Consider the following 14,882-nt stretch of genomic DNA (forward strand, 5'->3'; position numbering starts at 1 on the left):
CTGTTTAACAAAATGGCTAGAAGATGGTTTATGAGCACAGATACCTTAAGGCCACACACCCTGTAATTTCTCTGTCATGGGCATGAATTACTTGTGTGATGAGAACAAGAAGTTACTAAAACTTATACAATTCCAAAGTGGTCAATCTCCGTGGGATTTCCTTTTTTGGGGGAGACGGTATGACATGATGTCTTAAGGAGGGTACCAGACTGTGGGGGGACTAAGAGCACAGCCGTAAACAGGTCACCTTGGTAGCCCTCTGAGGGGCTCCAGGACATGCGGTCAGAAGCCCCAGCCCTTTACCTGCTGGTCTTCGCACTCCCCAAGCTGAAGTGGACACAGTTCAAGCACTGGTCTGCTTTGGGGCCGTCACAGCCCTTGTCCCCACACTCCGGATGGCACAGACCTTAAAGAAACAAGCATTGTCATTCACCCAGAGAGATCCCTTGTCAACCCAATGCAGTCCCCTAAGAGCCTGTGTCAGGGCATCACAGCCTAGGAGGGGCGGGAGAAGCTTCCCGAGAGAGTGGTGGGTCTACCAGGGCTAGAAAGACTGCCCACCCCAAGGCAATGGGGCTACGACTGAGAGCTGAGCCTGGCCCTGGGCTCCAGCGTCCGAGGGTCTGATGACTCCAAGGGCAGTCTGAGGAAGAGGGAGACGCATCCGGGGCCCCAGATGCACGAGCCGAGCAGGGTGTGATGGCAAGAGAGAGGCTGAGGACACCGTTCTTTAGGGCACTCCCCTGCAACGGCAGTCATGGTCCTGGGGCCGGCCATCTCTCCTGATTCCCACGGTGGAGGACAAAGCAACACAGGATGGGGTGCCAAGGGCATGAGGGAAGCTGCCACCAGGCAGTGATGATGAGAAGGGAATTAAGCAAGAAGGGTGAAGAGGATTCCCTGCGTGCATTGGTGGGAACAGGATGGATCTGTGAGCTTAGTGCCATGGGGTGCGGCTGTCCCTCAGTGGGCACGGGATGGGCCCTTTTCTGCAAACCTTTGCCGCTTCCCTCCCTCTTGGCCTCTGCGGTGGGCCACCCTGTCTTCCCCCATGTCCCCCGCAATCCCCGCATTCTGACCCTGGGGCCTGCGATGGAGAGCCATGCGGGGAGCTCTGTGGCCCTCCAGCAAGCCTGGAGGGAGGAAATGTCAAGTGCCCTCAGAACCGGGTGGGGCAGGTCCACAGGTGTCCTGTTCACCCGGCCTGAAGAACGTGACCACAGCATGCAAAGAACAGCACTGTGGTGGGACCCTCCGCCTACCTTACCCCTGACCCCCCGTCCGCCGGCTCTGGGCAATGGCTCCAGAAACTCTCCTCATGTGGGGAAGGACCCAGCAGGGTATTACGAAGGCTTTTGAGTCTTTAGAAGAAAAAAAGCCTTCTGTAAGGTTTGAGTTGTTGGAAGGGGTGGGGAGCGAGTTCAGAAGCAAAGAAGAGGTGATTTGCTGGCCACCAGCGTTTTCATGGGGATGCAGGCAGAGACAAAAGTCCCCATTCTCTGCCGCCCACAATGGGTCTTTGCTGAGGTGCACAAAGCCCTCTTCATTCGTCCTTAAAGGGCCTGCAGACCTTCCTAGTGTTAGACCCGGTTTATTTTGCTTCCCTCCCCGAAGGTTTACTGTTGTTGATATTTCCAAAGTTTTCATTGTGGGTCCCACTGTGAACCCCTTTCAAGGCTGCGTTCGTGCTGGGCTGGGCTGGGGAGGGCTCTGCAGTTGGTGCCCCCAGTCTGAGTTCAAGCACTCGGCCTGCCGTGCCTGAAGCTTATCACGGAGCCTACCCTCACCCACCCACCCCTCCTTCCCCAGCTCCAGACTGCTGGGCTTCTTGTGCAGTCAATTCTCCTTTGATTTGATTCCTGCCCACCTTCTTCCAGGTCATTCATGGGGGAGAGCCTCAGAGAGCCTTGCTTCCTGCTGCCTTGTTTTCTATGACTCCCAGCGCTGAGTACACAGAGGAACTGGAATCCTGCACTCTGCCCTTCGCACCTAGCCCCTCCTGCAGTGGTCCCGAGGATACGACCTTTAGGACCGCAGTGATTTCTCCCCGAGAAATCCAAGGGAACCAGCAGGTCTGTCTTGCTTGATAAAGTAAACAATGTCTTCAGTCTTAAGGACATTGGCAGGGGACAGGAAGGAGAAAGAATGATTTTCCCATTCTATCCTGGCATGGGAGACAGGAGCCTCGGGAGGTGGGACTGGATTAGGGTTGTTTATTGCTATATTCCCAGCACCTAGAAAGGTGTGTGGCATAGGGCAGGTATCCAATCGATATCACCTGAGTGGCTAAAGGGTGAGAGAATGGATAACAGAAGAATAGGTGGAGGGGTGCCTGGGTGGCTCAGTGGATTGGGCCTCTGCCTTCAGCTCAGGTCATGGTCTCAGGGTCCTGGAATTGAGCCCCGCATTGGGCTCTCTGCTCAGCGGGGAGCCTGCTTCCCCCTCTCTCTGCCTGCCTCTCTGCCTACTTGTGATCTCTGTCAAATAAATTTAAAAAAAAAGAAAGAAAAATGGGTGGAAATTGGGAAACATCCACAAACAGAATGTTCTAGAATGTCTCAAGAGAGGGACAGCCTTGGGGAAGGCCTGGTTCATGGTATGTGGACTGGACTTCACCCTCTTCCTCCCTCCCGTGGCCCTCTGTGGTGGAGAGGTTGGTTCATAACCCGAGGGAGCCCCATGCAAGGCTGGGATCCATCCAACAGTGAAGGCAACAAAACCCGACCCAGGGGACTAGCTGACCAGTGGTGGGCAGCCCCTGGTGAATAGCTTGGTAAGACACTGCCAGGGCAGATTGCTTAGATGAGTGTCCATAAACTCCCTCTACTCCGGCTGTCTACTTGAGTTGTCTCAAAGAGCCCAATATCAAGATTCGCCTCTCGATGAAGTGTTCTTGGACTCAGTCATCTTGGCTGTCTTCTCCCACTCACTCCATCACTCTTAAGATGGCGCGTGTTTTTTTCAGAATGCTGGAGCACGTTCCCTGGGTGAGCATATATTCCCTAGGCTCCAGACAATGAGGGGAACGTGATTCACGCACTGACTACCCTCGGTCGCCCGGCTACATGGTGTTACGGGTGTTCCGATGACACAGGCTTATTTGGAATCTCTACCTTAAATCTTTTGGGGAGAAAATCCAGAAGTCAAAAAGCCCCACCAGCAAATGTTACAAAGCCGCCTGGAGTTCTAGAAGGCCCTTCTCATCAAGTGGTGCTTAGACCAGTATCCAGGAACAGGAGGACTTACTAGATTTCCCGATCTGTCCCCTTGCCCTTCGTGTCATCCAGGAAAAGTGTGCTAGGACCTCGCTGGCAAACCACCGGACATGAGGTGGAGGAAAGGGGCAGGGGGTGGCCGACTGCAGACAGGAGGTGCGGACGAGACTAACAGACCCCTTTCACTGCAGGTCTAGCCTGCCCTCCTGACAGTTTGTGACCCTGGCCTTGGCTCTGCTAGGTAAGCACAGATGGGCCCCAAGACGGTGACTCCACACAGTGCTGCACTGGCCATGCCATGCGTCCTGATTATCAGCTCCCCGTGCCCGCTGAGCTGCCCTGGAATGTGTCCAGACAGAGGCTTCGGGAGCTCCTGGCTCCCCTCAGCACTGCGTGGCTGACTACACTCTCCCAAGCCATCTTCAGCCCACATGCCCCCCCTCCAGAAACTGAGGCTTCCCTTCTTTCCCACGACCTTCTGTCCTTCCCTCAAGGCCACTCTCCTGGAGCAGCCTAAGCCCATCCCTGTGGCCCACCACCATCCTGGCTTCCCTGGCTATGCGGAATCACCTGGCACAGCCTCCAAGTTCCCCCAGACCTGCTGAAGCCGCCTCTGGGGTAGCCCCCCTCACTGGCACACCTGGTGCTCTCCGGCGGCCTCCAGCTCATGTCCCAGCAGGCAGGCCACCACCACAGGCTCCCCATCTTCAGGACGCAGCCACTCACGTTTCCCTGGCACCTTACCCGGCCATGCGGCTACTGCCCTGCCTTCCCCGGTGACCCTCCAGCCTCTCCATCTCCCAGCCCTACCCCCTCCATTGGATTTCCATACCTTCATTGACTTCAGGAATCCCAGACTCCACCACTACTGTGGATTTCCACTTGCCATGGCCCCGGGGAAAAACACTATGGCCACCTCCTCATCCCCCTTCCCAGGAACAATGTTGACTGAAAATATGACCATGGCCGTCAGCATCGGGGCCGGCCTTTGCCAGGGTGATTCTCCTGCCAGCTCCGACCAGGCCACCAGACACCCGTCACAGGAGTCGGGGAGGCTGGACTCTGTCTCTGCCTCTTGTTCACCTCCTGCCCTTCATCTCTTGTCCCTGGGAGCACTTGCCCTCCATCTTTGGCCCTCAGTGCAGGGCTGTCCAGGACCCTCTGTTGCCGTCTCCTGGGACCACTGCTCCTTTGGACCTCCCTACCCCTTCCCAATGCATGGGCCCTCGGTGGGGGGATGGGGGGTGGTAGTGGCTTCCACCAGGGTGTGCTCCTCATCCCCATGCACCTCTGTCTGCAGCCAGTTCTCCGAATCCCTGAGAACCTTCTCCCCCCAGGTGAGCACCCCTGCAAACTCCTGCTTCAACCCACCTTACCTCCGCTAAAACTGCAGAAAGCTCATCATAATCATGGGGCCACTTCAAAATCACCCTCTCTTTCTCTGAGCTTCTGCACTGGGGCCTATCAGTGACTCAGCTTCTTCCACAAGAGCCACGGATGGGCAGCCCCATCGCACAAGCCCTTGACGGAGGTATCTAACATGGCTGCCCCCCCCCGTTCTTCTCCCCCTCCTCCTCTTCTCTCTCACCGACCTCCACACCACAGCATTCCCCTGATCTTACCTCTCTCTTGCTCCTTCCCTGTCTCTGGCTCTTCCGGCTGTGACTGGCCTGCCTGTCTCACTTGCCCCAAGACTGTAGGGACCTTCCCTGAGAGTCCGGAGCACATCCTATTCCCACGGAGATGCCCCCTCTATCTATCCAGGCTGGGTTTGAGGAACACTAAGTCACTTGCGGCGCAGGGAACACTATTTTGTGAGATTCCAGGATAGTGTAAGGTTAGTCAGTAGCAGATTTTAAGAAAAAAAAAAAAATCAGACCTTTATTAATAATTACTGATTCTTGCCACCACTTATAAATCACAGGGGGAAACAGCAGGTTAGCCATACATAATTCAATGCTCCATTTTAAAGGAACGGCAGAAGAAATTTAAAATTGAATCAACCGTAATTTATGCTTGATATGTATCAGTGGAATTCTCTGTTTTGTTACTTTTCTTTTTTCAGAAGCTATTAGATAAATCAAAACATCAATATCCTTAGATATCGCCCATCATTTATCAAGCAGCTGGAGTATTTAGCTAAGGGAAATATGCCCAACCAGAAATACTTGGTTTCTCACAAATCACCGTGGGATGGCTCAGAGGGAAAGGAAACTGACATGCTAATCACGACTGTGCCCAGCCCAGTGGCTCCAGAAGTCTGAAGCCATTCTCCAGGCTCCTGTCTCTGTGCAGGGGGCCGGACATCCAGAGCCAAGCCCCCCCACCCCCGACAATGGTATGGCTGGAGAAGGGGGATTCACGTAAGGCATCTCTATTTCCTGTGAGATGCTTAACCCCTTCTTGGTGACATTGGTATCTACTGACATAAGGTCCTGAGACCTTCTCCTGGGCCATCATCCCAGCCCTCAAGGGCAGTCAAGACTTGCACTGCTAGCTTCTTTCCTGGCTATGTTCATTCAACCCAACCCTCTCGGGTCTAGTAAGACCTGCATCCTTCCCACCTTCTGGCTATAGGGACAGAAAGTGGACGGACTTGAGAGGGTCAGGAGGCTGAGACATGAGACAAGAGATTTTGAGGATGAGATGGAGCCTCAGGAAGAGGCCCACTAGCCAGGGGGCAAGTCCCAGTTCTGGTTGGGCATATAGAACCTTCTGTTTCCCGGCCTGAGAAGGTTGGAGAATACTTACTGATTTGAAGCATACTTACTGGTCTGTAAAATATTAGGAGAGCCGTGGGTGGAAGGAGCTGTGTGAGTGCAAATTACCATCATTATTACAACTTGCAGGAAAGAAGGAAGACCCACCGTCACAATCCCCACCTTTTGCCAGGAACGGTCCCACACTTTAAGAGCCACAGTGGAAAACCAAAAGTCAGAGGCTGGCCTGGCCATCTCCTCTGGCTACAAGTTCATTACCTGTGTAGTCCTCTTCGTCCTCAGGAACCTCAGTCTGGGGTGGAGACAGAGCAGCCTTGGGGGGCTCCAGCACAGGGGCCGAGAGCTCCAGCATCCGAGAGCGTGACTGATGGGAGCTGAAGGTGTTGTATGGGTGCTCGGCGGTGCCATACAAGATGAGGCTCCATTCCTTCAATTTCCCTGAAAGGCACCAAGCCCAGAGTCACTGGCCAGCCTGAAACCTCCCCCAGAGAGCTCTTGAGGGGCCTGGCCCAAGTGCAAGGTATGAGGCTCCCACTACAAGGTTCCGCACCCACCATCTTCCTTCCTAGTCACCCGAGGATCAGGGATGCACCATGACTGCCCAGGCTGTGTTCTCTGTCCCCAGGTCTCACTGTACCTCCCTCGACTGGTCTCCCCCCATCCCCAGAGAGCAGATCTGGGGCCTGGCCCTGAGCCTTGCCCCATCTGCTTCAAACAGGACAGCTGGGTTACACCAAGGAGTCCTGCTATTAGGAGCCCTCACCATGGACCGTGGGAAGATTGGTCTTGGACTCCTTCCTGTGTAGCCCGGCCAGGTGGGCAGGGAAGGGGGGTGCGGTGACAGTGGTAGTGCAAACCCGAAGGTCCGAAGAGGCCGAGTGTAGGGAGGACATCCTCAAAAATGGCAGGATGAATGGCACGGATGCCAGACTATGTGGGGGGAGGTGAGAGGCACGGGAAGGACAGGGTACCCGGAGCATGTATGAGGCAGGGTAGGGAGATGGGGCGGGGGCAGCAGGGACCCCACCCCGCCATCCACCTCCACTTGGGAATGATGGCCCGTGCTGCTAGATCTTCCCAGGGGTAAAGAGAAGTGTAAAGCCTCGGCTGCAGTCTGCAGGTGAAATCTGGGCTGTTAAAAAGCAGGTCAGAAGCCAAGTTAGATGGGTGTGGGGGGCCGGCCCAGGTGCAGGCCGGAGGTCTGGCCTTCCCAGCTTCACCCTTGTGTCCCTGAACAGTCAGAGCAGTGAGACCACATGGAGGAGATCACTGCTGTCCCTCCTGTGCAAATGAGGGGCTGCGGTCCACTGCGACCAGCATGGACCCACCATGGCTCCAGCCCAACAAAGCCATCCAGCTGTGGAGCCCCTCCAGGAAACCCTCGTGACCGGCCATGGGGACCGAAGCTGGGGACAATGGCTTTGCCAGTTCCATGTCTGCGTCAGACAGAGACAAATCTCAGACTTTCCTCTTTATTTTCTATCTCTGGGGCTCTTGGCCATCAGAATGCTTTAGGTGAGAGAAACGAGCACTGGTTCTTTGCTGTTGATTTGCATTTTTATCGTCACTTCTGCTCCTATCACTTCCCTTCTTGGCTCTGAATGGCGGGCCATCTGCCTTAGATATCTGGCTATATGCTATCTTTTTTTTTTTTTTTTTTAAAGATTTTATTTATTTGTTTGACAGAGATCACAAGTAGGCAGAGAGAGAGGGGAAGCAGGCCCCCTGCTGAGCAGAAAACGCGATACGGGGCTCGATCCCAGGACCCTGAGATCATGACCTGAGCCAAAGGCAGAGGCTTAATCCACTGAGCCACCCAGGTGCCCCTATATGCTATCTTTGCAACATGGGCAGATCTGCTGGTATGACTTGGATCTTTTGTTTGAATTCCAGGAATATCTTACTCTCCTGAAATCCTAGAACAGGTGGCTCCTGCTTGCCCACATACTCCAGAAGCCTATGGGCTGTGATCCATCCTGTCCAAGGTGCAAGTGGAGGCCAGAGGCAGAAGGGGCCTGCACATACCAGGCCACATTTCCCCATGCTGTTCTAAGTGGTGTGTGATGCTGATTGGGTTATACCATGTGGCACACAGCCACACCCTAGCCAACCAAGGTCCCAGGCCCCGAAGCCTGCAGCCCTCAAGCTGTCCCAAGTTAGGCCCTGCATCCATGTGGGCCTCTCCCGGCCTGAATGTGTTTAATCTGCAAACACATTCCTAAGCTACTTCCTAGGACACCGACTTCCAAAGGGCCTGGTTCTTCTAGACGCTCCCTGGCCCTTTCCCTAACGCATTCCTATTACAAGCCACAGGCTAGGAGAAGTACTTGGTGTGGGTGTGGGTGCGAACACAGTCCCTGGTTGTGAATTATTATCCGTTCTCAACCTCCGGAGACCAGACAGGAGCCAGATTTCCAAACCGCCCAGGAGCTGGGCATGTTAACTGCAGGGCAAGGAACTGATGAAAAGGCGGGGGGGGGGGGGAGGCGTGAGAACCACAAGATAGGGAGCAAGGCTCTGTAAGCTGTCATTGGAGTCGAGATGTTTCCACCCTCTAGCGTGGCTCCAGAAACACTTACCAAGGGGTGTTGCCACTAAAATTAGATTCGCATTTTCAGATATAGCTTTGGTAGGACAAACAAGAGAGGCCACTCTGAGCTCAGGATCAGCACGCACCCAGCACAGGGAGGGAGAGTGGAAGGAATTCCAAGAAACCAAGACAGTAGACCTTAAAAGTTCTCATCACAAGGGGAAAAAAAATTTTTTTTTTATGTTTGTGTGTGTGTGTGCATGCCTATCTAAGACGATGGATATTAACTATATTTATTGTTTCTCTAAGTGTGTAACTGATGAGGGAACAGAAGGCTGGCTGAGGACAAAGCAAAAGGCTGATACTTGGCAACCTCCCCAATCCCCAGTCCTGGGTGGGACATATGTGACATTCTTTTTTTTTTTAAAGATTTTATTTATTTATTTGAGAGACAGAGATCACAAGTAGGCAGAGAGGCAGGCAGAGAGAGAAAGAGGAGGAAGCAGGTTCCCTGCTGAGCAGAGAACCCGATTCGGGGCTCGATCCCAGGACCCTGGGATCATGACCTGAGCCGAAGAAGAGGCTTTAACCCACTGAGCCTCCCAGGCACCCCCATATGTGACATTCTTTAGGAATCTCCCAACTATCTTAATGTTAATACCTTGCTAGAGGGAAAAATCTTGACAATGATAAGGTCTCAAGGCCTCCCGTATCTTATAGATCTCTTTAGGAAAGTTCTATTGAAACCTCCCCTTTTCCTTACCTCTCCTAACCCCATTGTACATAACCTGCCACCCCTCACAACCGCGGGGTAGCAGCTGTCTCTACCCACGGGTGCTGTCCCTGTGCTTTAATAAACCACTATTTTGCACCAAAGATGTCTCAAGAATTCTTTCTTGGTCATTAGCAACGGACTCCACCCCACTAAACCTCACCTATATTCTAAAACTTCATCATATCTATTGTGCAGTATAGGTAAGTGAAGTCCTTACTCTGTCTGCGAATCAACTTGGACCCTGCTGGGTATTAGTGACATCTCAATAAATTGAAAGGATAAGACAAAAAAAGAATTTTAAGAAACCAGCAGTAGACACTGCCTTGGTGGGAAGGCTAGGGTTCGGGAACAGAAAAGAGACTTCATTTTTTATTGTAGTCCCTTGGGAACTATTTGATTTTTTTTTTTTTTAGAGCTTCAGCTTATATAATTTAAGAAGAAATTTAGTTTAATGGAAAAAAAATGGTTGTATAGTCAAAGAAAAAAACATTTTAAAAAACTGTGGTACTCAGGGCTTTTGGTTTATGTTTCTGAATAAGTAATAAATACAAATAGCTCAAACTCCAAATGTATGAAAGGGAATACAGCAGAGCCTGCTTCTAGCCCCATCCTCGGGCCACTGTCTCTCTTACCACAGGTGACCCTGTTACTCATTTCTTTTGTATCTATCCTTCCAGAAGCATTTTACTCTTTTTTTTTTTTTTTTAAGATTTTATTTTTTATTTGATAGAGACACATTGAGAGAGGGAACACAAGCAGGGGGAGTGGGAGAGTGAGAAGCAGGCTTCCTGCCGAGCAGGGAAAAGGGAGCTTGATGCGGGGCTCGATCCCTGGACCCTGGGATCATGACCTGAGCTGAAGGCAGACGCTTAATGACTGAGTGACCCAGGCGCCCCATTATTCTTTTTTTTTCGTTTAATATTTTATTTATTTATTTGTCAGAGAGGGGGTGGAATGCACACAAGCAGGGGGAGTGGCAGGCAGAGGGAGAAGCAGGCTTCTTGCTGCGCAAGGAACATCCCCCACCCCCCCCCCATACTCCCACCCATGCTGGGCTCAATCCCAGGACTCTGGGATCATGACTTAGGCCAAAGGCAGACATTTAAGCAACTGAGCCAAGCAAGTATGAGCATATGTTCTGACCTGTCCCCCTTTTTAACACACCTTATAGAACCTTCCGCACCTTGCTTTTTCCGTTCACAATGCATCTTGGTGACCTTCCCATCACTGAAGCAGAGAGATGCTGAGTCATTTACTTGAGGGTCCCCAGGTGATGGGCATTTAGGTTGTTTCCAGGTTGCAATTACAAAGTGCCATAACCTTGGTCACATGAAGAGGGATCCAGGGAGAAAAAAAGAAGTCCCCATGGGTGACCAGGTCCCAGTGCTGGTTCCCTCCATGCTCACCATCCCCAGAGTCTGCTTTCACTTTGGGGAGATGACTCATATGGGTACAGAAAACCACAGAAAAGTAGAAGGAGGGCCCTCAACAGCATTGCCTTCTGAGGCAGGAGGATTTAAAAATATCGGCCTGCTTTGGTCAAAGCATTTAACCAGAACCTATTATTTACTATTCAAGACACTCGACATGCCTGTTCAAGTTTACCCTGACAAACACCCAACCAGTACCACTAATTCCTTAATTTCCAGGAGGGGGCGTCTTCAAAGACATCCAAATCCAAATCCTTTGGTTTTTCTTTTTCCATCAGATTCCTGAGACTGTAAAAGAAAGAATGACAAATCCACCTGCTTAACCACTTGGGGCGGGCACTGCCAGGACTCTGTCTCCAGATGTCACCAGCAAAGGCCCGGGCAACAATAATTGTGGGAGAGGCGGACGGTAATCCTGGTTAATGCCAATAAATGGCTTTATCATCATTCACTATCTTCAGTGCAGCGTTTCCCCTCAAAGAATTGAATTGGTAACGAACAAACAGGATTATTCCGACTATTCAAAGGAAGAACCAGCATTAAGGGAGCCTAGGGTCGAAGTTGCCAATAGGAAAGCACCAGCCATCACAAAGCTTTTCTCTGCCCGGTGTTTTGAATCCAGCCTTAGAAATCCTCCAGAGGGGAATTTACAACTGGAGACAAAAGAGGGTAGAAGTGGGGCCAAGGTTTTGTGAGGTTAGGACTCTGAGCTAATACTTCTCAATTCTTGAGTTTTCTTTGGCCATAAGAAGTTATGAACAATAAAGAATTTATTAATCCTCCCTCCCACCCCTAACACTGAAAACATGCAGGGAGCAATTCTTTAGTCAAAACATAGTAAAGAAAGAAAGGTCTAAAGAAAAAAAAAATCAAGAAATACTTTTCAGTCTCCTCCCCCTCCCCCAGTAAAAGGGTTTTTTTCCTTATAAGAGCCAGGGAACCTGACTTAGAAAGTTTACAAAGTTTAATGAACAGGCTTTGGTGGAAGGAATAAAAAAGGCTCACCTCCCTCTGTTTTTAAAAATATACAAAAACACTTTAAAGGGGGATTTTATGGTATGTGGATTAAATTTCACTATATTTCAATAAAGCTATTATATAAAATACTGTGTGTGTATATGTATATATCCACACACATATGTGTGTATTATACACACATGGAGAGAAACCCCAACATCTACTCAATAAATTAAACACATAATTAAAAATTCACTTTAGGTCCACATTATGGCAACTAAGAGGAAAAGAAAGGAAAATAAAGGGAATATAGGAAATGGCCTGGAAAGGTCAAGGAAGAGTGAACACATGTGGGGGGGATCCCCCCACCTGTGTGTGCTCACCCTTAGAGCCTGAAGTAAGACAGGGGAGATGGGAGAATCTTCCCTACGATCTTGTAAAAACCATTAAAGAGGATATTTTCAGTACCAGGAAAAGGACCTAAGAATCCAAGCTCCAGCATTCATTTAGGTGAAAGGTAGAAACAAATCTACATTTGGTGAAGAAAAATCGTTGTCCTACATGGTAATGCACAAAATAGCATCTTCCTTAATGGCACCAATGAGGTGAGATAGGAAATGCTCAAATACCACCTTTTTTTTTTTTTTAACATTTTTTATCCTTTTCAAAGTCATGAATGAACAGTTTGCCAAGTCAAGGAATGCTACACAGTTGAGGCCAAGACAGAAGTCCTTTATGTCACCTTTTCACACTTTGAGCTTGATCAAATAAATGTTCATGTGCTATGTCCTAGTTTCTCAATATTAGACACTATCCAATGACAACCTCCCTAGGACATGGTCACATCCCCTCCCATATCCCCAACACTCTGTTAACACCATTTCTTACTCGGTATTTAGTGTCTTCTCCCCCAATCCACTCCAATTTCATGTTGTGGGAGATTTCCTCAGGTCTTCTACACTATCTGTTGACTTTCTAATTTTTGCCTCATGTTTGTAATCTTCAAGGCATTGATCTGGTTCTCCCAATGCTCCTTTCCCAAAATGCAGAAACCTGTTCTTGTTTTATAGATGAGATATTTCCTCTTACTCTTCCTGAGGACACCTATGAGATAACACAATCTGTATATTGGTCTGTGCCCAAATCTTGGCACAGAGCTCCTGAGACCCTATCATTTCCTAATTGAGAAGGACAGTAGGAGTGTCTCTTGTTATAATATTTGTCTTTGACCCTGTCCCTGACTCAGGACTCCTAAAACCTTGTACATTCCTAAGCATTGTTTGTTCTATGGAGATGACTCTGGTTGGGCTTCTGGTCATCAAAAAGACCAAGCTATGATTAGAAGCATGGGGTTTTTAGCCCTGTCTCTCACTTCTCTAGAGAGGGGCTAAAAATAAAGTCAGTAATTGACCATGCCTACATGAGAAAGCCTCCTTAAAATTCTAATAGTATGTGGTTTGGGCAAACAAATCCACACCAGGAGGGGGATGCACCCCAAATGTGCAGGGATGGAAGCTCCTGCTCTCAGGCACCCCCAGTCCTCACCCTCCCTATGTATCTCTTCATCTATGTATCTGTACCCTTTATCATTTCCTTTAATAAACTGGTTGAGTGTAAATAAGTGCTTCCCTGAGATTTGTGACTGACTCCCAAGAGGAGTTCTTTAGAACAAAGATCTATGACTGGTGGGTCAAAAGCAATGGTGATAACCTGAACTTCATAATGGCATCTGAAGGGGATGTGAGTGTGTAGGTGTGGTGGGCAGTCTCGTGGGACTGAGCCCTTAAGCTGTGGGACTGGATGCTATCTCTGGGTAGATGGTGGCAGAATTGAGTTAAATTGTAGGACGCCCAATGGGTGTGACCAAGAATTGCTTGTTGTGGGTCAAAACCACACACTTGGCGACTAAAAGTGTTAGAGGCGAAATGTTCTATATGAATAGTAAAGGAGATACACAGGAGGAAAACACAGTAAGGAATAACTGGAGTTTTCCCTACTCAGGGGAGGAATAACTAAATTTTTCTATTTTATATGACCAATTATAGTTTTTCTAAAGTTTTCTTTCGCCAACTGACTTATTCTTTCCCCTCCAAGTTTCTTCTCTAATGCTGGATAATTTCCTCAAATGTCTGGTGGTCCTCGTGGGGGTCTTTTCATATTCAGTAGTAAGGTACTCAAAAGCTGACTGGGAGCTCTGTGTGCTGGAATATGGAAATGTACTTTTTTTTGTTCATTCATTTTGTATATGGCAAACCTGCTGGCTTGTACAATATGAGAAAAGAAATGTTATCATAATATGTAAGGCGGCTCAGAGATAAACATGGCTTACATAGTAAATGTAAACACTTCCCACCAGCCAGAACAATGGAGGTCAGAGGAAAATATATTATCTTTACAGTGCTAAAATCATATGTGTGTGTGTGTGTGTGTGTGTGTGTGTGTGTGTCTATACAGAGAGAAAGAGAGAGAGAGAGCATGAGAGGGAAGAAGTTCAGAGGGAGAAGCAGACTTCCCGTGGAGCTGGGAGCCCGATGCAGGACTCAATCCCAGGACTCTGGGATCATGACCTGAGCTGAAGGCAGTCGCCTAATCAACTGAGCCACCCAGGTGTCCAAAATCGGATATATATTTTCAAAGATTTTATTTATTATTTTGAGAGAGGGAGAGGGAGCGAGAGTGAAGAGAACACAAGTTGGGGGAGGGGCACAGGGAGATGGAGAAGCAGACTCCCCACTTAGCAAGGAGCCAGATGTGGGGCTCAATCCTGGGACTCCGGGATCATGACCTGAGCCAAAGGCAGACACTTAACCAACTGAGCTACCCAGGACTCCAGAAATCTGACATTTAAAAAATACTGCCAATGCTGGAGTGCCTGGGTTGAGCCTCTGACTCGATTTTGGCTCAGGTCATGGTCTCAAGGTCATGAGACTGAGTCCCTTGGGTAGGGTTCCACACTCAGCATGGAGTCTGCTTGAGATTCCCTTTCTCCTTTCTCTCTCCCCCTCCACCAGTCTCTCTCCCTCCCAAATATATAAATAAATAAAATCTTAACACACACACACACACACACACACACACACACACACACACATTAAAAAAACACTGCTAATCCAGAATCCCATATCCAGTGAAAATACCATTTGAGACTGGGTGGAGTCATGGAAACCTCACAAGGATTGCCTCAAAACAGAGTCAAACTCAAAGGGTCAACAAATGAACAAATACATTTTTAAAAACAAACAAATCAAACTGGTT

General features: G+C 49.5%; 1 protein-coding gene across 2 annotated transcripts in view; it reads right to left on the reverse strand.

Annotated features, from left to right (window-relative positions):
- PCSK6 (proprotein convertase subtilisin/kexin type 6) overlaps positions 1 to 14,882 on the reverse strand; it is a 180,088-nt gene that overhangs the window by 19,125 nt on the left and 146,081 nt on the right. The window contains exons 14-16 of one of the 2 annotated variants that reach the window (XM_045070491.1): positions 6,194 to 6,373; positions 5,986 to 6,024; positions 304 to 406 (exon numbers count right to left, since the gene is read on the reverse strand). In XM_045070491.1, coding sequence (XP_044926426.1) covers positions 304 to 406; positions 5,986 to 6,024; positions 6,194 to 6,373 — 322 coding nt within the window. The remainder of the gene's footprint in view (positions 1 to 303; positions 407 to 5,985; positions 6,025 to 6,193; positions 6,374 to 14,882) is intronic. The other variant, XM_045070492.1, reaches the window with a different exon arrangement.

This window comes from Mustela putorius, unplaced genomic scaffold (genome assembly GCF_011764305.1).
Source record: "Mustela putorius furo isolate JIRA1106 unplaced genomic scaffold, ASM1176430v1.1 tig00003972_pilon_pilon_pilon, whole genome shotgun sequence".
NCBI lineage: Eukaryota > Metazoa > Chordata > Mammalia > Carnivora > Mustelidae > Mustela > Mustela putorius.